This window comes from Acomys russatus, chromosome 13 (genome assembly GCF_903995435.1).
Source record: "Acomys russatus chromosome 13, mAcoRus1.1, whole genome shotgun sequence".
Lineage (NCBI taxonomy): Eukaryota > Metazoa > Chordata > Mammalia > Rodentia > Muridae > Acomys > Acomys russatus.
Genome location: NC_067149.1, coordinates 1,186,276 through 1,212,728, shown reverse-complemented (window position 1 = coordinate 1,212,728; position 26,453 = coordinate 1,186,276). Strand labels below are relative to the sequence as shown.

The following is a 26,453-nucleotide window of genomic DNA, read 5'->3' as shown; positions in this document are numbered from 1 at the left end:
GCCGAAGATGGCGGCGGCGGCGGCTTCTGTTCGCCGTCTGCCTTTCCGCAGCGGCCTTGTCTTGCTGCAGACCTCTCTCGGGCCAGGTGTGTGTGAGCCGAAGTGCTGCTCCAGGTGAGAAGAGCCGGAGCCAATTTGGTCTTGCATTTCCCGAGAGTCGTGGGACGAGGTGGGATGCAAGGGCTTGCATGCGGGAGGCCACGCGCTCCCAAGGGTGGGTAACACGAGGTAGCGACGGATTGAGATAAGTTTCGAACAGCTAGTGTCCTTTCGGGAGATTTTTATTAGTTGGCTGTAGTATCATATGGAACTAAACGTGTCCTTTAAACCAAGGCCCTGTTCTCGTGACGTTTACATTTACAAGCCCCTACACAGATTGCTTTAAAGCCTCTCCCATAGTCAACTCTGCCAAAAGAAAAGGGAGAAGTGGTTGATTTTATTTTTCCAAATAAAGGGCAGGCTGTTATCGCTATTGTGGAGAGTATGTTACGAGACCTTTGAGGTAAGAAAATCAGGCTTTAGTAAAAGCAGAAAAGCTTTAAAAAAAAAAGTCTGACCACAGCCTTTCCATCTGGTGATAGTTACAGCTTGGGACATGTTGGAAATATTTATGTAATTTCTTTTTACATTCTTCAAACTGGCCTGCTGGAAGGTAGGTGGTATGAGGCATTTCGGTGTAGTGTAAACATGAAATCCAACTTTATTTTTGTGTGTTGGTTCCAAGACCTCACTCTACTATTGAGCTAAAATCACCAAGCTACCAAAAAAAAAAAAAAAAAAAAAAACCAAACTTGTTTATATTCAGTCTTTGCCTTGCTTCACTTGGATGATAATAGACAAATATTCCCTAAAATGATTCTACCCAGTAATAAATACCTGAAAGAACTGTGGGCAGTGAATGAGATGTAACTTAGCTAGAGCCCATGTAAAATTGGAAGGAGAAAAAACATGTCCCCAAAGTCGCCCTCTGGCCACGTGTGCATCGTGCAAGTGTACTCACACTAACATACACATACAGGCACACAAAAATAGTAAAAGCTTTTTAAAAAATAAGTAAAATGATACCTTAGGCCAGGCACCAGTGTGTGACATTGTTTTCCTCTAGGGTCACATAAACTCTCTGAGTAATTCTGGTGCCCTTTAGGAATGGAATACACAGATGATAAGAAACATTCATTATTTTTGTTGATTTTATTTTAGGATATTAGTTAGGCTGTAGTTAGTCATGAGTACAATATTCTAAAATTTAGCATGAGCCAATATTTCTATTCTGGGCCAAAATAATTCTTGAGAGGCTCTAAGAATGTAGCCTTATGTTGTTAGTAAATTGCTAAAAGTGGTGGAATATAAAGCCGTGGATGATTTTAGCTTCATTCTAATTGCTTTAAGTGAGGTAGTTTCATAAATCTTGGTTGAGAGTGTAGCTTAGTGGTCCAAAGCTTGCCTGTTACGGATGAGGGTCTGGTTTGATTCCTAACATCCAAAATAAATGAATCAATCCGTCTTGTATGTTGCAGTGAACATGCTGTTTTGATCATGTCTTCCCATGACACATTGATGTGAGGTGTACAGTCTAGTCTGTTTGGTCCATGATAATTAGAAAGTGTGCTGAGAACTTCATTAATGGGCAGTATTAACATTAGGTGTGTGTTTGTTTGCTTTTGTTTTGTTTTTAATGCAGATTTTATCCTGGAAGTACATCCCTCCCAAAGGTTGAAGGAACAGATAAAGCAGGTATTTTTAAAACTATTGAAATAGTTTTTGTTTTTAATTAAAAGAAAATACATTGTATTTTTTTGTAGTGTTAGGCAACTGATCACTTTTATTTTTGTCTGTAAGGGATTGAAGAAATAATCATTCCAAAAAAGAAAACATGGTGAGTATTTTGCTATTTATTTAGCAAATGGTTGCATGTTTTCTGTAAATAAGACATAAGGATTTAAAGAGTGCCTATCACACAGACATATATTATGTTGGCTGTTATTTTTAAATTTTGTGATATAATTTTTTATGTATAAACTGTACATTTAGTTTAGAATTGAACTATTGGATGTACTTTTGTTTAATGCTTTTAATTTTTAGTGGGTGTATGATACGTCATTATATAGATAAGATTAGATTCCATTTGCTTTCCTTCACCAAGAGTAGAAACAATGGCTGGCCTACGGTACACACTCCTTTAATCCCAGCACTCAGGAGGCAGAGGCAGGTGGATCTCTACTTAGTGAGTTCATACAGTAAGGCCCTGTCTTTAAAAAATATAAAAGTAGGGATGGTGATGCATCAGAGTTAAGGGTGAAGGTGTTCTCAGACATCAGTACAGTCTCTGCCTCCTTCTTTCTGAGATTCTAGGATTTGTAATCATGCCTACTTCTCGCCTATTTCTGTTCTGGCGGTTTTGAGAAATAAGTCCTGGCTCTGAAAGTAGACTGACTTATTCACTTTGTAAGGATCAATAATAGTCTTGATGAAGGTTGACTGTGTTTCTTTTCTAGGGATAAAGTGGCTGTTCTTCAGGCGCTTGCATCCACAGTGAACAGGGTAAGGAGGATTTCTAGAGCTGATAACACATTCAATTTATAGCTTTTTATTCAGAATTAAACTGTTATGCATCTCTCAAAAATTTCTTAAAAGCTAATCCAGTCCCTCCTTTGGAGGAAACAGGTTTTGAAGTGACCAGCCTAGGGCTGGCTAGGATGTAGTGCCCAGGTAGCATTTTCACAGCACACTGGTTGGTGGGTTGTTTTGTCTTGCTTTTAGAGACAGGCTTTCTATAGTCCTTTTCTGGAAATTGTTATGTAGAGGTCCTCCTGCCACTGGCTCCCAAGGGTTGGAAAATTTTAAAAGTGTGCACCACCATGCCCTGCTCATACTAACAATTTCTAATTACTGAAAAGGCTTCTTTTTCTTTTTTAATTAAGATTTATTTAATGTATATGAGTGTTCTATCTGCATGTATACCAGCATGCCAGGAGAGGGCATCAGATCACATTATAGGTGGTTGTGAGCCACCATGTGGTTGCTGGGATTTGAACCTCAGGACCTCTGGGAGAGCTCAGAAGTCTGGAGTGCTCCTAATTGCTGAGCCATCTCTCCAGCCCTGGAAAGGCTTCTTAAAATGCTTATTTCTAAAAATGGCATGAAATAAAAATTAATTAGTTAAAAAAAAAAACAGGTGCTTGTTTCTGAGGGATTTGGTAACTGTGCCTAGCCATTGTCTTTGTTCCAGCTCAGACATGGGTCTTTCCTGCTAAGGAAAATATACAGGACAAAATACAGATCTTATGGGTGTGGTGGAGCACGCCCTTAATCTCAGCACTTGGGAGACAGGGGCCGGAGGATCTCTGAGTTTGAGGCTAGCCTAATCTACATCATGAATGCTAGGACAGCCAAAGCTATGTAGATAGACTCTGACTGATAACAGCAACAAAAATGCCTGGTGGTACAATCTGGAAGCATTGCGGATGATTAAGGCAGAGGCATTACAACTTTGAGGTCAGCCATCCATACAGACGGCCTGATGGGAGAGGGGAGGGAGTAGGGGAGGGAGTTGGAGTTTGATAGGTGTCCAAGAGGCATACACAGTTCTGAATAGCATTTCAGATGCCTCTTTACAGACAAATGAAGCACCTGACTGACGGGTGGGCAGGCCTCAGCTGAACCAAGAGCTCACCTAAATAGACCAGTTTAGCTAGTCAGTACTCTGGGAATCCCTTCTCTCTGCCTTTTGAGCACTAGAATGTGGTTGCTGGGAATTGAACTCAGGACCACTGGAAGAACATCAGTGCTTTTAACCTCTGAGCCATCACTCCAGCCCTGATTTCAGTAAAGTCTTATTGATGTGTGTGTTTTCTTTTTATATATGCAGGCATATGACCATACATGTTCGTGCATGTATGTTTTCTATGTGGTTAAAGTTTTACAGAATTTGTGGTCATCACTAAAGCTAAGATAATATTAATGAAAACCTAAACAGATGTATGTGTCTTCCACAGGATCCTACAGCTGCGCCTTATGTGTTTCAAGACGACCCTTACCTCGTGCCAACCTCTGCTGTGGAGTCAGTGCGTACTATTATGTAACTTTTCTAGCTAAAAACCTTAGTTTACATAAGAATATATAAATAGTTGAATTACTACAATAAAACAAACTGTCTTAGGGTTTGCATTGCTGTGAAGAGACCCCATTTCTAAGGCAGCTCTTATAAAGGAAGACATTTAATTGAGATTGGCTTACAGTCCCAGGGCTTTAGTTCATTGTTGTCATGGTGGGAAGTATGGCAGCACGCAGGCCACGGGCACTGGGCACAGAGACTTCTGCACCTTGAGCCTCATCTTGATCCACAGGCAGTCCCACCCTGAGCACAGCTTGAGCATAAGAGACCTTAAAGCCTGCCCCCCGAGTGACACGCTTCTCCAACAAGGCCACCCCTCCTAATAGTGCCACTCCCGATGGGCCAGGCATTCAAACATGAGTCTATGGGGGCCAGACCTACTCAAACCACCATAGAAACCTTGAAAAGCTTATAAATATTGACAGTTTGGTAGACTGAATCTTTTATTTAAAAATACATATATTTCTGAAGAAGGTTTTGGGTTATTTTTTTCTTTATTATTAATGTCTTAAATAACATGTAAGCATACTATTTGTGTGGTGTGAGTGTGTGTGTGCGTGTTGACCTGAAATGAGTGTCATACTCAGAAGTATGGCTTATAATTGGGATTTGTATTATTGGATTCCTTTTTCTGGGGGAAAAGGAACAATTTTTACTGAGGGTGTAGCTTTGCTTGAGTCTAAATTATATGTAAGTGCTAATTTGTATTTAATTTTTTTCTTACATAGCGTTCATTTTTACTGGCAAAAAAGTCTGGAGAGACTGCAGCAAAATTTATTATTAATTCAAATCCCAAATATTTCCAAAAGGATATAGCTGAGCCTCATATACCGGTAAGGAGAGGTAATTGTGTCTTTTACGTACTGCTATGAATGTAAATTAAATCATAGTTCCATAGTTGATTTAGCCATTTTAATGCTAGCCTTTTAAAATTCCTTTTGTGTGTAATGCCACCATTGAATCAGAGAACTCCTTTTCAGAGTCCTCTGGTGGTCTCCTGCGTTTCCTTACAAATGTTGTCTTTATGAAGTCTCTATGCTCCTTTTCTCTCTTTGCAGTCTGTATCTTCTGTTTGGGTCATTCTTGCACTCGGTTGACACTGCTGTGTATCTTGGTCGATCCTTCCTCTTGGAGCTTGAGGACATACTTCTGGCTTCCCTTTGTTCTGTAGTTGTGAGGTGTCTGGGGCGTGTCCGCCCAGCAGCACTGAGTCAGTTCCCTCACACAGCAGTGAGCAAAGCAGGTGCACGTCTTCCCTGCACAGTAGGAGTGCAGATACCAGCCGCAGGCCCCCATCTTGTCTGCAGACTCCCCCTCCCGTTCCCCAAACTCACACCCTGACAAGCTGTCCATACTGCGGCTTATCTGGCTGACCAGCAGGCCATATACTTTTATAGTGAGACTTTTAGAACGGTAGCAGATGTGGAATGGTCCTTTGTTGGCCCACTCCCCGCCTAGGTGTCTGACTGACAGTGCTCCTGTCACTATTGTAGAAGCCTTGCAGCGTCCCCTGCCTTGGAGGTAGTGCCATCACACCCTGTGCTGTAATCAGCTGTCTCAACCTGGTTTACATGTGTGTAGCTAATGAACTGTGGGGCCTCGCATAAACTCTGCCGCTAACTAGACCCCTGTATGGATTGTTTTTCCTCTTGTGATAAAATATCTGACAAGAAGCAATTTAATGAAGGAAAGATTTAGTTTAGCTTAGAGTTTAAGGAGATACAGCCTACTATGGTGGCAAAAGCAGCAGGCAGCTAGTCACACTGTACCTGAAGTGGGGAGAGGGGCAGAAGAAGCCTTGCCTCCTGGTGGCTAGCTCCCTTTCTCTTTACAGTAGAGCCTATGCGGAGTGGTCCCGGTCACATTCAGGATGTGCTTTCTCCCTCAGTTAACCTGGCCTAGGAAGTTTACTACAGGCATGCCCGTGGGCTTGTCCTGGCTAATTCACTGCAGGCGTGCCCGTGGGCTTGTCCTGGCTGTTCCTCATCTGTCCAGCTGGCAGCATTAATATCACTATCCTCACTCCAATGTCTTAATCTTTCTGTGAAAAAAATCTCAAGAGTCACTAATGCCTGGCTTACTACCTGGAATAAAGTAGTACCCATTCCAAATATATTTGAAAAATTAGTGATTGGGCCGGGCTTAGTGGTGCACGCCTTTAATCCCAGCACAGAGGCTGGTGGATTGCTGTGAGTTGGAGGCTAGCCTGGTCTACGAAGGGACTCCAGGACAGTCAAGGCTACACACAGAAACCCTGTCTGGGAAAACCAAAATAAACAAACAAACAAACAAATAAAATTAGAGACTGAAGAAAAATCAAAACCCCTTGGTGGTATTGAATGTTCAGAGGAAAAGCAACCTCCAGGAAAGGGGTTTTGTTTGGTAGAAGGTTTTTTGTTTGTTTGTTTACTAGAACCCAAATATTTAGATAAATGCCAGGTTAAGACCTATGGTTGGAAATATGGTCTTTAAGGTATAGAGTGAATATTTACATTCGAATGTTTTTAAGTTTTCATCAAGTCAGGAAATGGCTAAACAGTTTTTTCTTCAGACGTTTATCGGCCTTTCATGTTCTTGTATATTTTATTTTAGATTTTGTACTGTGGCATGTTCAGGTGTAAGTGTTCTATGCAGGAAACAGGAACTGGAATGGCTAACTAACATCCTCATCCTACTGTTGTCCTGTTGTTACCTTTGCCTGTGTGTAGTCACTTACTCATCTTCTTTTCCTAGTGCTTAATGCCGGAGTACTTTGAACCTCAGATTGAAGATGTAAGCGAAGCTGCCCTGAAGGAGCGAATCAAACTCAAAAAAGTCAAAGCTTCTGTGGACCTGTTTGATCAGCTCTTGCAAGCAGGTGACTCATTTCAGTCAGAGCCCCTCTTAGCATGGGGCCATTTCATATGGTCCAAATTGTTTTGAGGAACAATGAAAAATGTTTACTTGGCTTCATGGTGTTGTTTCTGGCTTAAATGGTGTAATATACATGTAATATACATGATTCATTTTCTGCTGTAGCTTCATACTGAAGCTAAGTGAGGTAGAAGTCAGGTTTATGACTTTATTTGGTTTTGTTCTGTGCACTGGGAAAGGAAGTCTATGGCCTCTTTTTAGCATCAGGTGTGAGAAGACAAGGTCAAATAAGACAGAGAAATGCTTTATTATTATTTTACATGTGTGACTGTTGTGCTTGCATGTGTGTCTGCATCCTATTGTGGATCTGGTGCTGAGGAGGCCAGACATAGGGATGGGGAGCAAGGGGCTCAGATGCTCCCTAACTGCAGTCACACGTGGTCATTTACCAATGTTGTGGACACTTAGAATCAAGCCAGGTCCTATGGATGAGCAGCCAGTGCTCTTAACTCTGAGCATCGCTTCAGCCCCCTGAGAAATGTTTTAAAAGACTGTTATAGCTGGGATCGGGGACTTTGATATAATAGGTTCTGCCTCACGTAGTAGTCTTAAAAAGGCCATGTAATTTTTTCTGAGTGTCTAACTAATGTCCTCCTGTGCCTTGAATTAGCTCTGGTTAACTTTTCGGTAAATACAATTGTAGGTAACATGGCTGATAAGCTACTGTAAATATACATGTCGTCACTTCAGAGTCAGCTGTTACCACCGCATTTAGTTGTCTAGACTGCTATTCAGTGAATTAGAGTAAAAGTATGCTAAACAGAAAAGAAATGGAAAATGGACAAGTCATTGAAGATACCATTTGAACCTAAAACATTTTCTTAGACTTTTACGATCTGCATATGTACCTCTTGCAGTGTCACACACAACTGAAGGGTGACAGCAGACAGTATGTGGTGAGGTGCTCCCTTCTGCTCCGAGTGTGAGTGACACTGCACTGAACTTCTCCATGCCCACGGTGGTGTGGGTGTGTGCACTCACTCAGTAAATGCTTACAGGCTTTTTGAGGCAGGGGTCACTTGCACTGGCCTCAGGCCATCTGTAGTCAAGAGTGACCTTGAACTCCTTCCTGCCTGGTTCTCGAGTGCTGGGATCACATGCATGAGCAGTGTGCCAAGCTTAATAAATTGGGTCTTATGCTTTTTTACTTAACTTTTGAAAAAATAGCTTTTTAGATTTACTTATTGCATTTTTATGTATATGAGTGTTTTGTCCACATGTATATATGTATACCATGTGCTTACCTGATACTCTTGGAGGTCAGAAGAGGGTGTTGGATCTACTGGTGTGAGCCACCTTGTGGGTGTTGTGGGAGTTGAGCCCAGGTCCTCTGCCAAGAGCAGCGAGTTCCCAGCCACCAGTCCTCTCCAGAGCCTTTCTGTCCTTTGCAGTCCCTTAGAGTGAGTGCTAATGTGGCAATGTCCATTTAGAGCAGTAGGTTTTTGTGGGGCTTATTTTTACTTATTTTTGAGGTACTGGGAGTCAAATGATTGATTTGTTTTTAAGACTGTTAGAATTATGCACTTATTTTAGTAGTTCTGAGTACATTTTTAGTGAAGGCCTGAGTGCAGTTGGGATAATTGTGTTTCTGCAGTGGATCCGGTTGTTGTGAGGGATGAAGTGGAATAGTCGTGGACCAGCAGTGAAAGGTTCCCGAGAGCAAGGCCCAAGGCGTCAGAAAGTAAAGAAGATGGGAAAGCTGGGGTCAAGAGGTCTTGCACAAGCAGTATTCCCCCCCCCCCCCCCAGACAGGGTCTCTCTGTGTAGCCTTGGCTGTCCTTGACTTGCTTTGTAGACCAAGCTGGCCTTGAACTCACAGTGATCCACCTGCCTCTGCCTCCTGAGTGCCGGGATTAAAGGCGCGCACCACCACGCCTGGCTCACAAGCTGTATCTTATGCCAGCAATTTATATAGTTTGCCTAGGGACATGGGACAGAGTCAGCAGAGAGCCATCATATTCCTATGAGTTAATTGGTAACATGGCAGTAAGCAATAAGATGTAGCCAAATAAGCCACCAGTGATAGAAAAAAAATGAAGAATTATATGTAATAGGCCTTAGTTGTTGGGTATTTGAAGGCTTTTTTTTTTCTCCTAACCACAGGAACCGTGGTCTCTCTTGAAACAACTAACAGTCTCTTGGATTTATTGTGTTACTATGGTGACCAAGAACCCCCAGCTGACTATCCTTTTCAACAAACTGAACGTTCGGAAAACCTGGTAAAAAAAAAAAAAATCTGCCTTTTTGTTTTTAAAAATATTTTCACAATGGGTCAGGGTTCTGTGCCAGGTGTCACAGTGGCACAGTAGCCTTCAGTAAACAGTGGTGAAGGAGGAAGGCACATGAATAATTGTTTCTATTCATTTTAGTCGGCGTGTATTAATTATGGAAAACAATGTGTTTTGTTATGACATTTCCATACACGTATATAATGTATTGATTATGCTCTCACCCCTTTTCCAGTGATCTCTTTATCTTCCCAAATAGTTCCCTTCTACTTTGATTTTTAGGACATGTATTTTTTTAGGAAGAGTGACTACATATGAGAAAAAAAACAAGCAATATCTTTTTCTGAATCTATAGATTATCTCTAGGTTCCATCCATTTTCTTTTTTTCTTTTTAAGATTTATTATTTATTTAGTGCTCTGCCTGCATGTATACCTGCAGGCCAGAAGAGGGCACCAGATCTCATTCTAGATGGTTGTGAGCCACTATGTGATTGCTGGGAATTGAACTCAGTACCTTTGGAAGAACAGACGATGCTCTTAACCTCTGAGCCATCTCCAGCCCCCTCCATCCATTTTCTTACAGATTGTTATGGCTGAATAAAACTTCATTATGTTTATTTAGGGAGAGGTGAACCTGAGGCCTTCTACATGTTAGGCAAGTACTGAACCTTAGAGCCTTCTAGCCCTCTCCCCCTCTTACTTTGTTTTGTTTTGAACTAAAGGTTTTGCTAAGTTACTTGGACTAGTCTTAAGTTCATATTCTGTATGCCTTGACCTCCTAAGTAGCTGGCTGAGTTGTAGGCTCCATCATTAAGCCTACCTATACAAAGCTGTAGTGGCTCACACCTTTAATACCAGCACAGAGGGAGAAGCAGGCAGATCTCTGAGTTTGAGGCCAGTTGGCCTACATGGTGAGTTAGTGAAACTGTCTCAAAAAAAAAGTCCGTCTATTGATAGGCACGTAGGCTGAAACCAGTTTGGCTATTGTAAATAGGGCCACGGAAAGTATAGCTGTGCAACTATCTTTACAGATGGAGTTTTTCAGGCATATGCAATCACCCAGGAATGGTGTAGCTACATTATATGCTTTGTACTGTTTTGAGGAAGCTGTGTGCTGATTTCCCTAGTGGTTCACTAACTTATGTTTCCATTAGTAGTGTATAAGGATTTCTTTTATGTTATAGCCTCACCAGCCTTGTGTGTGATTAGGGTAAGGAAAACTTTCAGTATAGTTTTGATTTTTTTTTTTTTAACTTGATAGAAAGAGTGTTTATAACTTTATTCCACTTGGCGATATTTTGTCTTCCTGTATTGGATACTCAGGCAGAGTGTTGTCCAGAAAGGTTTAGCCCAGCCCTCTGTCACTATGGTGACAGCATGCTGTACAGTTATGAAGGAAAGACTCTAGATTTTGTCCTTGGTTCCCCTTTATTCAAGAAGTGTGCACATAGGGCCAGTGAGCTAGTTGAGCAGGTGCAGGCACTTACTAGAAGCTGAGTTTGATTCCTGGAGACCATGTAAAGGTAGAGAGCCAACTTGTCAGACTTGTCCTGTGACCACCACATGTATGCTGTGGCGTGTGCAAGTCCATACTGAATGCACAATGAATTTTTAAGATTTACAGATATGGAGAGAGCATGCTGGCTTTATGCCAAGTGTTGCCTGCGGATGATATATAGCCTGTTTGTCAAAGCTTAAAAATTTCATTTCTAGAAATAGATTTCAAGGAAGCCTTTGTATCTGGTATATATGGTACATTTTTCTAATGCAGTGTGAACTTACGCCTGTACTTGTAAAGATCGTGGAAACAGTGTTAAATAGCCAGTAGCTGGTAGTGATGGTTCAAGATGTTGAGTAGTCAGAGCTTAGTGTGATGGTATGGAAAGATTCTTGCTCAGCAAGAGATCAGTGAGCATCCGTAATTTAAAATCCCCAATCTGGATTTTGTAACTGAAATCATCCAAATTCTGAACTTTTGGACTATCTACTAAATTGGAATGTCCACACCTGGTCTTGTATGACTTCATGCTTTCAAAACTCCTTCTTGTTATATATATTTAGAGAATGAATTTCATGTTTAAACTTCTGTTCCCTTATGGATAAGGGGTTCAATCTTCACGTTTTTATTAAAACTTTTTTTTATTTGCAGACGATAAAAACTTTTTAAAAATTTTTTTTGGCCTGGAGAGATGGCTCAGAGGTTAAGAGCGCTGTCTGTTCTCCCAAAGGTCCCAAGTTCAATTCCCAGCAACCATATGGTGGCTGGTGACCATCTGTAATGAGATCCAGTGCCTTCTTGTGGCAGGCAGGCGCACATGCGGGCAGAATACTGTATAAACAATAAATCTTTAAAAAAGGAAATTAGAAAGTGTTTCTGAGTGATGGTATTATAGGCTGTTTCTGTTCTTTGTCTATTAATTGTGGGTTACTTATGTACATGCCTGTGGCCTTGAAGAGCATCTTCTGAAGCTTGCCAGGATGGCCCTGTGCCCCCAGCCTTGCTCCTGAAACAGCAAGCTACAGAACTAACCCTGGCTTCCGCAAGTGCCAGTCAGGTTTCTATGTCTGCCTCATCCCAGACACTTGGTTCATAGAAAGGCTAGGATTTACTCTTTTAAAGCTTCATTAGCTAGTATTACAATGTCAGCTTCTTGCTTTTGCCCTAGTGAAAGCAGTATCTTTCTACGAGTCAAACCAGTAGTGGTCTCTGTGGAAGCAGATTACACATTGTTTTTTGCCTTTAACTCGAGGCAGGCCACTCATTCAGGAGCTGACTTTGCTTCCCTTGTATGTGCACTAATTTCCACACTGAAGGAATTCACTGTGGGTGTGAACATTTTTGGTATTTCTCTTGGCCTTTTGCTGATCTCTTATTTCCTCTCGGCTTGTGATTTTTAAGTAGTCTGCAAGAAAACATTGTCTTACCTTTTATTTCATCCTTTCTAGGAAGAGGCCACAGAGGAAAATAATCAAACATCCAAGATGAAGACTAGTCTTTGGAAGTACGTTACACTTGAGAACCTTGTGTTACGGGGATTTTACAATACATGAAAATATGCTATATTATCTTCTGGAGTTGCAGTCCTGTAGTGTTAATCTAAAGTAAAAATAAGTGTTCAGTATGTAGATAGAAGAAAAGCTACCATTAATGCCAGAAATTCAGCTCTAGAGAGGTGGCTCAGTAGTTAAGAGCATCTCCTGTTTTCTCAGAGGTTTCATGTGCTCAACATTCTATGGTTGTAGCTCTGGGAGTTCTAACCTCGGTGGGCACCAGCACAGAGCGCACACATTCAGACAGTTGCACACACATGAACTTTTTAATAACATCTTGGCTCATATCCTGACTCTGATTTCTATTAGTGTGTTCACTATGCAGGAAAATTTATTCAAGGTGGTAATATTTTTTTCCCCTCTATAAAGAGGCAAAATTGCTCATGCTAGAATATCAAGACTCAGGTTTGGGAAGTCAGGTCGAAGAACAGAACACAGAAGACTTTGTGTTGATAAACTGCCCCTCCTGCTCATGGCCCCGAGCTGTGAATGTCTAGACAACTTCACGCTTTTAGCCCTCTCACCCTGAGGTGGTAACCTGTCACACATCTGAGTCGTAGGTTAGTTCTGCACATCGCTTAAGACACACCAGAACATGGTGGCACTCACTATTAGTCCCTGTGCCTCTGCCTCATGTTTTTTGTTGTTGTTGTTGTTTCTAGAGCACAAAACAATGCTGAGAGAATCTTCGCCCTGATGCCAGAGAGGAGCGCACGCTCCTACTGCACGATGATCCAAGGGATGGTGAAGGTGCCTTTGCTTGTTTATTTTTATCCTGAAGGACCATTAGTTAGTGGTTCTTTTCCAGCCCTGTAAGCGTAACATGAAGAGTTGTGCTTTGTCTCTGTAACCCGGGCTAGCTGGACTGTTAGGCAGACAAAGCTTAAGCTCACAGCAGTCTGCCTGCTGCTGCCTCTTTAAAGGTGCTCCACAATGCCTGGAAAAAACAGTTCTGTGCAGTGAGGAGTGACAAGCTTTCTGAAATTGAATTTAGCAGCGTTTCAGATTTTAGATTAAGGATGAACAACATGTATAAAGTTTTGTGAGGGTTCTTTCTTGTTTTAAATTCATGTATGATGTATGTATCTATGTATCTGTCTGTGTCTCAGTGTATGTAAGGGTATGGGTGGGTGTTGGGTCCCTTGGAGCCAGAGTTACTGTAGTGACCTGACATGGGTATGGGATTGAGAGCCTTGGTACTTGTGATTGAGCACCAAACACTCTGAAGGACTGAGTTAACCTGTCTCACCCCCATACTAACATTTCAGGTCTGAAAGATCAGAAAGATAGACTTTCATAGACGTTCCTGTGTGCTATAAGATGTCTAAGTGTGTTGTCCCCTCCCTCATTCACACAGTTCTAACCACAGATGTGACATGCTCCTGATTCACCTTCAGTTGTGACAACTGAAATAAGCGAAATGTCTCTAGACATTGCCAGGGCCCCCCCCCCTTTTCTCCCCACCTGGAAGAAACCCACTACACTGGCATATAAGTGTCCCAAGAACACCAGCCTCCTCTTTCCTGTGCTCATGGTCACAGTTGTAGCGACTTTGCTGATGTTTGCTTTTCCTCTCCAGCACCGAGCTTATGCACAGGCGGTGAATGTGTACACCGAGTTACTAAATAATAGACTTCGTGGTGAGTTTGGGGACCGCCCCCTCTACCCGTGTCTTCCTCTAACACAGTGGTTCTCACCTTCTTAATGCTACAGCCCTTTAGTATTGGGGTGATCCCACATTTCTTGCTAGTTTGTAACTAGTTTTGCTGCTGTTGTGAATTGTAGTGTAAATGTCTGATATGCAGGACCCACACAGGTTGAGGACTGCTGCTCTGACAAGATGCCATGAGCGCTTTGGGGTTTGCCCCAGTTGCTGGCCTGCAGTCGGGCGGGGGGGGGGGGGAACGGGACGACGGAGGTTGTTGTTAGGTTGTTTGTCTTTTGTCGCGTGTTCATGATGAAGGTGGGAGTGAAGATCCGTCTCTACAGACTTGTTGAGATTAGATAAGAGACCAAAGAATGGCTGTTCTCCCGTTTTGAGGTAAATTTTCAACCTTAAGTTTTGTTAAAGTTCTTTTCTTTTATAGCTGATGTTTACACCTTCAATGCATTGATTGAAGCAAGAATGTCCATACCCGATGAGAAATTTGAGGAAAGATGGAATAATGTACTGGTAAGGAAACACTTTCCCTGTCCTGTAGCCACCTTTACTAAGAACGATTAACTTAGCAGTTCTGTGGCAGTCACTGCTCTCAGTAAACAGCTGCTCAGTGCCATGGCCTTGCTTAAGAATAAAAGAGAACACTGGTTCATCACTGACTGTATAGCTAGAATTCAGGACGACTTGGGACATTTTCCATGTAATTATTATATTGTTGGTCACAAAAGTAACATACCTGTTACAGAATTCTGGCCAGAGAAGTTAAATTGAAATCTTTTTAAGTCTCAGTTTGGGAAAAGACTGTAGATAGACACCTTGATTCCTGTGGGGTGGATGATAGAATATGGAGGGACAGGGACACTTTGACCCCGTGACAGTGTTAGGCTTTTCTAGAAGACGGGATCGCTGGCCCCGCAGGCAGTACTTTATCACAGGTTTTGGTTTTTCTAATTCTCTTTAAGAAATGGTCTCACTCTGTGGCCTGGACGTTGAAATATGTAATGTAAGCCAGGTGGGCCTGGAACTCACACAGATCTTTTGCCTCTGACTCTTGGGTGCTGGGCTACCAAACCAGGCTGGGAGCATAGTCACTAATTTGTTTTGAATTTAGCCACAGAATTAAATAGTTTTGGTAAATTACTGTGGAGTAAAAAATGTTTCCTGTTTTGGATTCACCCAGGATCTACTGAAACATATGGTTGCACAGAAGGTGAAACCAAACTTGCAGACTTTTAATACAATGTTGAGATGTCTCCGGAAGTTTTACTCGCTTGGAAGGTTGCCAGGCTTACAGACGTTACGGGAAATGAAGCATGTTGGAATAGGTAAGGATGCGTCCTGGAATCCGCACTGAAGATGGAGTGCCACGGTGACCACTGGTCTCAGCACAAAAGCGGAAATGTCTTCATCTTTCCTGTTGTCCAGTTAAGGGTTTCTTGTTTTGTGTGTGACTCCGTGTGCAGTTGGAATTTTTATCTACTGTATCTGTTGGCATTCAACCCCAGGGAAAAATGTCAGGAGAAAATAATTATAAACATGTGTGCACCTGGTTTTGGTCTTTAATTCTTAAATAATACAATAAGTATTTGCATAGCCGTACAGCATACCAGATATTACAGGTGATCTAGAACTGCTTTGAAGTCTACATTAGGATATGTGTGGGTTATATGCAAACACTTGACTATTTTATATGAGGGACTTCAGCATTTGTCTAACTGGGCATCAGCGGGTTCTGGATTTACGTCCCCATGGATACCAAGTGAGAACCGTCTGCTGTGATGGGCGTGCATTGTCACTTGGTGGTGTTTACAGTAAGCACAATGTCACCATAACATTTGAGAGACTTCTCTAGCTCTCTTGGTCTTGACAGGAATTAATTGCTTTATTAGCCAGTTTTAAGTTCCAGGACTTTTTTTTTTTTTTTAGCATAATTATGCTAACCCAAATTATGTGCTAGCCTTTTGTAGATATTTCAGTAATTACTTCACTGATGATTAGTCAGGCATTGATCAACTTTATGATGCTTTGCTATTTTCAGTGATCAATCACACTTGTATGAATATAACAGACTGCTGTCTTTAGGGCAATCTCACTTTTTCATGAGATGAGCTAAAAATGCCTTCAGAGGTGTTTCTGTTTCAGATTTATTTTGGATAGCTTTGTTTTTACTGTATTTCCTTTTTTTCCCCTCCCCTCTGGTGATTGGAGAACCGTCCCTTGCAACGTATCACCATATTATTCACCTCTTTTATCAACGAGGTAGGTATAACCGTACATTATTTTGATTTGTATGAAAATTGACCCTCTCTATTGAGTTTATATAATTGTTGAAGTATTTGCTCTCATATAGATTAAGAATAGAGAATTTGCCAGGTGTGGTAGTGAGCACATTTATTTAATCCCAGCACTTGGGAGGCAGAGGCGGGTGGATCTCTGAATTCCAGGCCAGCCTGGTCTACAAAATGAGTCCAGCACAGCCAGGACTACATAGAGTTGAGGCCTGGGGGGCATTGTAAAGAGAAAGAAGTCAGAGAGTAGTAAGAGCACTGACTGTTCTTCCAGAGGGCCTGGGTTCAGTACCCAACACCCACATGATGGCTCGCAATGATCCGTCCCAGGGGATCCAAAGCTGCTTCTGGCCTCCAAGGGCCCCAGGCACACATATAAGCATGCATGCCTTCAAAGCACCCATACACATGAAATAAAAGTAAATAAGAATTTAAGAATAGTCCTGGAGAGATGGCTCAGAGGTTTAAGAGCACTGTCTACTCTTCCAAAGGTCCCAAGTTCAATTCCCAGCAACCACATGGTGGCTTATAACCACCTGTAATGAGATATGGTGCCTTCTTGTGGTGGGCAGGCACGCATGTGGGCAGAATACTATATAAATAATTTTTTTAAAAAATTAGAAATAGAGAATTCAACTCTTCAGGTATTGCATGTCTGTAATCCTAGTACCAGTACTTTGGGGCAGAAGAATCAAAGGTTGGAGTATTTCTAAATTTAGACAGTATTTCTAAAAAAAACAAAAGAAAATTCACAAATTAGCATTTACAGTTTGAGCAAAAGATTACTCTTGAAAGTAGTAGTAGTAGTACCCTTAATTGCAATGTGAAGTACAAACCTGGAGAGGGTTATAAAGCCGACTGTAGCATTCTTGTACTATAAAGAAGACTCGGCAGGGTAGGTTGTAGTTAAGGGTGCCTTTTGGTCCAGCTAGCGATCAACTGATAAAATACTATCAGCTCGGGCTAGAGAGATGGCTCAGAGGTTAAGGCGCACTGGTTGCTCTTCCAAAGGCCTTGAGTTCAATTCCCAGCTGCCGCATGGTGGCTCACAACCATTTATAATGAGATCTGGTGCCCTCTTCTGGCCTGCAGGCAGAGCAGTGCGCACCAAAACCAAAGACTATTTGTCTTGCTTTTCTGCAGAAAGCACGATGAAACGACCATCTGTCATCTATGATATCATGAGTGTATTAGAGGGGAGGAAATTTTATCCAAGGGACCCGGATGATGGTATGTACAGAAATTGCTCATACTTTCCCCTAGCCAATGAGGAGTGGTTTGCCTGAGTGCCATTAGAGGCCTTGTGTGGAGGGCAACCTTTATTTTATCTAAGTAACAATATTTCGATTGAACGTTCTGAGAAAGCCAAGAATGTCTGCAGCATACTAATGTTACTGATAGGAAAATAGTGTTACATCCTTACCAACCAAAACTCTCATGAACTTTGGTTTTTAGATAAATTTTTTCAGTCGGCCATGAATGTGGTAAGTGTCACCTTACTAACTTAATTACGCCTGCTTAAGGGTTCCCCTCGCTCTCCTTGTTGTATCTGTAATTGTAGGCTTCTGCGTGTCCTTCCCTTTTTAACTCTTCGCTTCATGTCTTTGCTTCCATTCTCCATTTTCTACAGTCTGTAGTTTTAAAATCATATACTATCTCTACTCTTTATTCTGTTGCCTTTCTTCATGCCTGTTTTGATAAACATTCAGAATATTTTTTGTTCATTAATTTTGTAAAGTGATAGAAATAGATTACTATGTTGCTTTTCATTTTATCATCTTAGGTGAAATGTAACATTTTCAGGCTGAGTAGAGAGCATCCCGTGTGCTGAGGATAACTGTGTGGCAGCCTAGTGTCTGTCCTCTAGGGTTTCCCGCTGAGAGTTCATGAGACTACTCAGTGCAGCCCTGTGGTAGTGTATTTTATTGGAGGGGAGGACTAAGCATTTGAAGGCTGGTTCTTGAAGCTATTTCATGGTGATTTTGATGGTACAGTGGTAGGATTGCTAATACAAAATAATTTTGCTTTAAATTTCATAAACCTAGAGTTTCTTTTACCCACCAATTCCTTGGTAATTTTTTGCTGTCAATCAATTAATTGAATCTAGCATTAGTTAAGTATTTATACAAAGAAATACATAATTTTTTTACTGTGTGTTGAGTCACTGTTTGGCTTGCACGAATGTCTGGGTAATGCTACTTGCAAATTTTCAGTGTTCATCTCTTAGAGATTTAGAGCTTGCTTACCAAGTACATGGCCTTTTAAATACGGGGGACAACCGGAAATTGATTGGACATGAAACTCAACGTAATTTCTATTAGTAAGTATGGTGCTTTATATTTTTAAAGATTTAGTCTGTGAGTGTGTGCGTGCACGGAAAGCCAGAAGAGCGCAGCAGGAGCCCTGCCACTCTCTACCTGTCCCTCTAAGGCAGGTCTCTGCTGAGCCTGGCGTGTGCCTCGGCTAGGCTGGAAGCCCAGGGAGCCTCCTGTCTTTGCCCTGTTTTGGAGCTGGGGTTACAGGCATTAGCTAGGAATGCCTGGTTGGTTATTGTTGCTGGAACCCAAACTCTAGTCCTCAGGATTTTGGACCAAGGGCTCTTAAATCTTGAGCCATCTTTCTAGCTCCCTCCTTTATTTTAATTACTAGGTTTTGCAATGGGAGGATCTCAGTGACTCCTGTTTTAGGTCATATACCCATTATTTCATAGTACACATAATTGAGCACTTGGAGATTAAAGTAGCGGGGCTGAGGAAATGGCTTTGTGTGTAAAGTACGTGCTATGAAACATGAGGTACTGGGTTCAGGTCCCCAGCCCCCATTGATGGTACGTGTCTGTAATCCCACCGTGAAGTGAGAAGGAGAAATAGGCAGATCCCAGGGGCTCCATGACCGTATAGAGTGGAGCTTCAGGTTTAAGGAGATGGAGAAACAGTTGAGGGAGGACATCTGAAACACAGCCCTAGCCTCCTACGTGTGCCTATACAGGCAAGTACACTTGCACATATATACACTGGCGTGTGATGTGTGTATGGTAGTATGGCTGGTCTGTGTGTGCACTTAGAGATTTTACTTTCTTTGCTACACTTTATGCCTTTGTGTCCAGGTCCTTGCGTCCCCAGTGAGTTCTTTTAATGCTAATGGTACTTGCGGTGACTGTTGGCAAGGATCTGAGAATGAGTGAGTGCACTGAGCAGGCTGCCGCAACAGTGCAGCCGAGGATTGAAAGATCTGGGTTGGGAACTGAAGTACAGTTAGCACGTCCTTGGTTGATCATTGGCTGTTGTGGTTTGAGATTGTAAATAATTTTTATTATTTTGTGAACATGCCACAGCATTGGGTGTGGGGTGGGGGGACCAGATGTCAAAGGACATTTTGTGGAGCAAGTTCCCTCCTGCTGTTACTGCATATGTGCCAGGAATGAAATTCCGGCTGCCTTGCTTATGTGGGAGAGAACCTGCACCAAAGCCAGCTCATTGACTTGAAACTGTAAACATTAGAAACGTACGCTTAATACATTAGTACCTACTGAAATTTCACTAATCATACCTTATATTTACACATAGACTTTATCTAAACACACTTTTTCTCTTCACAGTTCGAGGTTTTTCAGTTTAATTTGTTCAATGGAACATATTGATGTCACCTTGAAGTGGTATAAGGACCTCATACCTTCAGTAAGGAGATTCATCCCTGGTGTTTTGTCTTTGTAAATGAGTATGTGAGAGTGTCTTCTGATGGATGCTTTAAAACCATATTTGTATTTTTCAATCAGGTGTTCCTTCCCCACTCCCAAATATTCATAGGTCTTCTCCAAGCATTGGATGTGGCCAATAGGCTAGAAATGGTTCCTCAGATTTGGAAAGGTAAGTGACTGTTTTGTGCCAGTGCTATCTTACTTCAGTGGCTGATGTCTTGATTAACACATTTATAGTTTTAGGCTAAATGCTTCTGTCCTTATCTGAGTTTAATGCATTTGTTATGGTCAAACTTCAAGGTCAGTGCTCATGTTATATTGGTTGAGTACACATGTGGAAAATAAGCTCGTTCGGTGCAGTTGGAGAGGTTGCTAATTATTTGGCCGGTTCTAAATCTTTAGTTCAGTATCCCACCGTAAAGCCTGTGCTCCTCTCTGTTGGCCTGATATCTTCATGCATTAAGACTCAGCAGCAATGCTGATTATGTTGCTAAGTAGTAGTCATTGACATGAGTGTGTCTCAGTCGGTTTCATGTGTTTTAGATATCACTGCCTGAGATTCACACCGAAGTCCAGCTCTGTGTCTTACCCAAGTATGGTGCACATGCTGTCTTTCACACTGACTGCAAACAGTTCTAGTTGCCACTGGCAACAGGTTTCACTGTGTAGCTCTGGCTGGCCTTGAACTCTAAGAAACCCTCCTGCCTTTTCTTCCCAGAATGCTGGAATTAAAGCTGTGCCAATGTACTCACTTAAAGATAAAAGTTGGTGGTGATAAAGGCTCACCCGATGTTTTGCATTTTGGTTCTCACTGCTATTTTCTTTTGCTTTAAGACAGTAAAGAATACGGCCATACTTTTCGAGAAGCCCTAAAAGGAGAAATCTTGATGCTCATGGCCAGGGATAAACACCCACCAGAGGTAGGGCTGTCTTGACCTGTGTGTTTGCTAATACTTATGTCCTTTAATGGTGGTTTCCCTGGTTTTATCCATCTTGTGATGTGCAGATCTAGGTTTAGGTCAACATATGCAGAATACCAACCAGTCTTACTGTTAGCCTCATTCCTCTGGTGCAAAGCAGGCAGCAGGAAAATAGTCGTAAGCTAGATTACCGTAGTAATTATTGTTCCAGGGCTAAAGAGATGACGCAGTGGAAAAGCACTTGCTCCAGAGGACCAGGGCTCAGTTGTCACTATTCACATCAGGCACTCACAGACACCTGTACTCAAACGCATATGCTCTCCCACGTGCACATAATTAAAAATAATAAAGTTAGGGGTTGGAGAGGAGACTCGGTGGTTAAGGGCAACTTGCTCCTCTTCCAGATCCCAGCACCCGTGTAAAGACTCATTACTGTCTCTGACTCCAGTTCCAGGGAAATTGGCTTCTACAGGCTTCAGGCAGGCAGAAACACAAAATAAAAATTACCTTTTTTTTTTTTTTTTTTTTTTAAATTGCTACCTGAAAAGCTGTGAGATGGGTCAATGAATAAAGGAGTTTTGTGCCAAGTCTATTGACCTAAGTTCTTTCCCTGGAACCTACTTGGAAGGAGAGAACCAACTCCCATAAGTTGTCCTCTGACCTCTATACATGGGCTCTGACACCCTTATGTACACATGTATACATATACACAGTCAATCCATAAATTAATACAATATCTTTTAAAAGTTTTTTATGATCAGATTTCAGACATGTTAATGGCATTATCCCAGGGCAGTCCAGACTTCTTTTTACTGTATTTCTTATTTGCCATGTATGTGATAGTTTCTTGATTTTAAATTCTTGTCAGACCAGCTAGACAGTTCTATTGACTCTTAGAGCTTCTCAGCTTCAGGTGGCATTTGCTGACTGTGCTGCTGATATCAAATCCACATATGAGAGCCCTGATGCCCCGCAGACTGCTCTTGATTGGCCAGCCAACCATCTACAGTATATAGCTGTTCTTTTTTTAAGAGGCAGCAGAACCCAAGAAGCCTGGTGAGTATTAGTTCCCAAGTGAATTCCAATGTTTATTCTTAGAGCTGAAGCATTGGCTCAGGCTGATGGGTAAACATTCTCTAGTTCAGTGTAGTAGCAAGTGCTTATCAGAAACCAAACCTGGATGTTCAGTGTTTTTGTGGACACTTGTGGTTAGGCCAATACGTATGGCGTTCTTGAGAAGAGGGTGTTGTTCGGGTGAGTGGGAATTCTCATTTCATACCTTTCAGCTTTCTGGGTCATTCTGGGCAAGGAATTCAACCTCATTCTTCTGCCCTGGGGTTCTGAGTGAGGAGAGAAGCATACCCTTTGAAAATGCTCTGGTAATTGAATATGAGCAGCTTGCTAATGCTCCTCTCATCCCCATCCCCTAACTTAAAGTGTGGTCTCGGCACCTTCAGTTTCTGGCAACTGGCTATTTCTTGCAGCATGGCCTTGACAAGAGCCTGTCCTTGGTTTCTGCCACTGTTCTGCTTCTGTGTGTTTTACCAGCACTTCACTAATACCCTGGTTCCAGTCTTTATAAGTTGGGACCTTGGACTTATTCATGTTTCCAAAATTAAAAAGTACTTTGTAGAGAAGATGATCTTGTTCATGCTCACCCCCCCCCTCCGGTGTGTGTGTGTGTGTGTGTGTGTGTGTGTGTGTGTGTGTGAGAGAGAGAGAGAGAGAGAGAGAGAGAGAGAGAGAGAGAGAGACAGAGACAGAGACAGAGACAGAGACAGAGACAGAGACAGAGACAGACATAAGTGTCTTGGACATCTATAGCCAGTTCAAATGTGCCTGCAATTCTTCTCCAGAAAAGAGGCTTTGAACTTGTCTCTTTCCTGAAAATCACTTAAATGTGACCTGCTAGCTCCTGCCAGAAAACAAAACGAGGCATTGGCATGGTCAGGCAGGTTGACACAGTATGAAGTAGGCTATGATGATTGGCGCAGGGGTACGGACCTCAGCTGAGTCATGGGAGCTGAATGTATGTGTTTTGCCTTTGTCTTGCATGTGGCAAGCTGATGGCATGCATATACATGAGACTGTTGCCTTAATCTGAGCCTGTTCTTCATAATGGAGTTCTAGGACAGACTGAGTCAGGCTTTAAGAAGGTTTAACTGAGCTCACCCCTCTCTCCTCCACCCTCACAGGGTGTAGCATGGATTCCCTCTGGGATACAACTAGCAATTCTCAGCATTGACCACATCTCAGATTTACCTGTTAATTTTGTGCAGCCAAGATTGGAAACTAGTAGAGCCCATGGGAATTCAGGAAGTTGGTGTAGTTTATTTTTAGGTCACTTAGTTTCTGAACCTGACAGGAGCAGCTTTGTCTGGTTGCCACTTGTTTTTCTACTAGCAGTCATCTTTTCTTTTCTTCCATAGGAAAATGTTGGCGCTTTTCAAAAAGCACAATAAGATTCCCAGGTAAGTTGAGACTAAGAGGCCTCTGTGGTACAGGCTTGAATTAGTCACATGGGCTTTGACTCTATCGGTGAATGGAATTTCTTCTCCTACCTAAGCCATTGTGTTGAAGGGCTCTTCGGACAGACAGGCCTTACCGTCCTCATGCTTTTTCTCTGTTCAGTGAACACATCTTGGAAATATATAGAATGTTGTTCTTTATCTTTTGTCTAAAGTTAATGAGAATTTGACTAATAAACGTATTCTGAACCTTGTCTGTAAATATTTGACTAAAAGTTAAGAAATTAAGTTGGGGGCACTGGAGAAAAGCAAGCAAATGCTTGTCTAAACCTAAGACTAAGGCTTAGTTCTCAGCAGCCACATGGAGGCTTCACAAGCACTTTTAACTCCAGGTCCAGGGGATCTGGCACTGGCCTCTATGGGCGTCACATACATGGATATCTGCATACGTGGGGGAAGACGCTTGAATACATAAAACAAATCTGTTGTAGGGAAAAAAAAGTAAGTTGGGGAGTGTTTGATTTTGCTTTCTTCTACAGAAATGAGTTGCTGCAGGAGTTTATGGACAGTGCAAAAACATCAAATAATCCTGCCTTGGCCATTGAGGTTGTGAAGCTGGCAAGTGCCTTCAGCTTGCCTATTTGTGAGAGCCTTGCCCAAAGAGTAATGACTGATTTCACAGTCACCCCAGAACAAAAGTAAGTCTGTTCTCTTTGGGTGCTTATAGCTTTTTTCTGCTTCCCTTACAAAGTCATGGGAGGTTATGTAATCACTATTCTTCTGTGATAGGTTTCATATACATTGGAACTTTTTCTTTGTTCACATAATAGTTCAGTGCAGTTTTGGGACCCTTTTTCTGCTTTGAAAACTGCTGTATGAATCACATGCCAAACACCCCTCACCCTGTGAGCTGAACTCTGATGTCATTTCTCTTCCTTACAGAGACGCCCTGGACAACCTCACTGCATTGAATAGCAGCAGCGACGAAGATAGCAGCAGTGACAGTGACAATGACAGCAGTGAAGACAAATCAAAGTGAGCTGCCGGAAGGATAGAAGTGGTAAAATAAGCAGATGCAGGCTGGTGATGTAATACAAGCTCTGTAGCACTAGCCTAGACTCATCTCCAGCACCACAAAGATGCAGGTCTGGTCAGTTTTTTACCAAGACAGTGACAAGCACTGTGAGGCTTGTGGCTCTTGGGGAAAAAACAAGCTACACACACATGCAGTGCTGCCGGCCCCTCCCACTGTGCTGTCATGTCAGCGCTTGCTGGGCTCTGCTGCCGACCTGCTCTATGCTGTGCTGGTCCTCGGCCCAGAGCATAACCTGGTTTTCATGAAGATGCATAAATACTGTTGAATTGTTCGTGTCTCCATTTGGGGAGTACTTTAAACAGATGTGGGTAACTGTCTAAGTAAGTCAGAAACAAGTTACTGATTTTACAATTCCCAACTGGTAAAATCATTAAATAAATACAGTGATTAGGTGTGTGTGTGTGTGTGTTTTTTTTTTTTTTAATTGAATATAGTCTTTGCCTATTATATGTATGTGCTGATCCTGTAGAAGCCAGAAGACAGTGGTGTCTTTTTCAGTTCTTTGGGATTCTTTCTTCAGACAGGGCTTATCACTGGCCTGGATATTGCTGGTTGTTAGACTTCATCGGGATGGGGATAGCACAGATGAAGACTTGGGGATGTACCCAGATCTAAGAACCCCAGTCTGCAGTGCTGGCTTTTTTACATAAACACTTGGGATCTGAACTGAGGTCCTCCTACCCACATAGCAAGCACTTCACTAAGGAAGCCACCGCCCAGTCCTAGACTTTGTTGTCTTTTAACCGGATTATCCAAGGGTTTTAGAGGTAGGGGTGGACCTCTTGCCTAAGCACGAGGCCCTCCATTTCCTCCCTACTGCCACACACAAAACACTTTGGTCGATGTGGGCATTTTCTTTATAATTCCGTGTTTAAAGTGATGTGGAGGGCTAGTGATGATAAAAGATACCAGTGTGTTGCTACTGATCAGCCTTAAATTTGAGGTTTGCAGGGCTAAGTTCATGAGTGTTCCTGCCACCAACCCATACACTCCTCCCAGGTAACTAAGGCACAGGGCTCAGCTTTACCTGCCCTCCCTGTACTGATGCTTACGGACGTGTGTGCTATTCTTACTCGTGCTCCTATCTACCCTTCCCACCTATCCTCATTTCATAGATCTTGATACCAGAAAACAGAATCCTAGGGAATCAGAGAGATGTGGGATGCCAGCTGATAACTACAAAGCAATTTTGGTAAAGGACAGAGGGCAAATTAGGATGGTTGCTGAAAAGGCTATCAACTGCCCATTGGCATCTGGACCTGTGAATGGCAATGCCCTTGCTGGCATTGGTGGTATGCCACAATCTGCTATACCTTTTCTCACTCAGGCTTTAACTTGAGCATTCGTTTGAAGCCAGCTGAACAAAACCTTTAAATAATGTAATTGACTTTCAAATCCACTTGATACAGGGAACTCAAACTTTCATCTTTCCTAGCAAACCATTGCTGAGCCAAGAAGTGCCATGAATTCAACTGAGAAAGATTAAGGCCTACCCTTAGTCATAGTGTTTCATCTCCAATATTAGTAAAACATAAGTTTTCTGTGCCAAGGTTAACCACCACTGCAATTTTTACTTTCTGTCTCAGCTATGCCTTGGGTTTCATCTTTGTCTTAATCCTATGCTTAGTTTTTACTTCACTGGTTCCCATTCCTTGTTCATTGGGCAGCACACATTCTTACAGAACCCCAGTGTTGGCCATTTCTCAATGTTTGGCGTTCTTTTGAGTGGTCCATTTGCTGTGTATCACAGATACAACCCCACTGTCTACATGTCTACACCGCTCTAGTACCACATTCTGAAATGACACTTAGTAAGTTAAATGTGTTTTTTGCTACTATTACTTGTCTATTTTTAGACTTTAATAGACATTCTCAGTATGCTGGCTTTGAAGGACATGCAACCTGCCTCAGCATCTCAAGCGCTACAATTACAGCTGTATGATAGCATGCTCGGCTTTCCCATCATGCTTGTTTGGAGATTTACTTACAACTCAATTCACTTTTTTCCCTTTTTTTT

At 42.1% G+C, this 26,453-nt stretch overlaps 1 protein-coding gene and 1 non-coding gene across 2 annotated transcripts; both read left to right on the top strand.

Moving 5' to 3' along the window:
- Nucleotides 1–7: 7 nt before the first annotated feature.
- On the top strand, nucleotides 8–24,603 carry Ptcd3 (pentatricopeptide repeat domain 3). The gene is made up of 24 exons (XM_051154717.1): nucleotides 8–114; nucleotides 1,682–1,734; nucleotides 1,840–1,876; nucleotides 2,496–2,541; nucleotides 3,996–4,064; nucleotides 4,843–4,947; nucleotides 6,848–6,971; nucleotides 9,131–9,246; nucleotides 12,203–12,258; nucleotides 12,970–13,057; nucleotides 13,887–13,947; nucleotides 14,395–14,480; nucleotides 15,148–15,292; nucleotides 16,176–16,226; nucleotides 17,399–17,485; nucleotides 17,711–17,739; nucleotides 18,469–18,575; nucleotides 19,854–19,932; nucleotides 20,031–20,121; nucleotides 20,787–20,872; nucleotides 21,780–21,928; nucleotides 23,302–23,343; nucleotides 23,880–24,038; nucleotides 24,283–24,603. Exons 1-24 carry the CDS (start codon nucleotides 8–10, stop codon nucleotides 24,377–24,379), a joined length of 2,070 nt encoding a protein of 689 aa, XP_051010674.1. The 3' UTR covers nucleotides 24,380–24,603.
- LOC127197798 (small nucleolar RNA SNORD94) lies at nucleotides 22,845–22,981 on the top strand. The gene has a single exon (XR_007831760.1). It is a non-coding gene; the product is annotated as a small nucleolar RNA SNORD94 (small nucleolar RNA).
- Nucleotides 24,604–26,453: the final 1,850 nt, after the last annotated feature.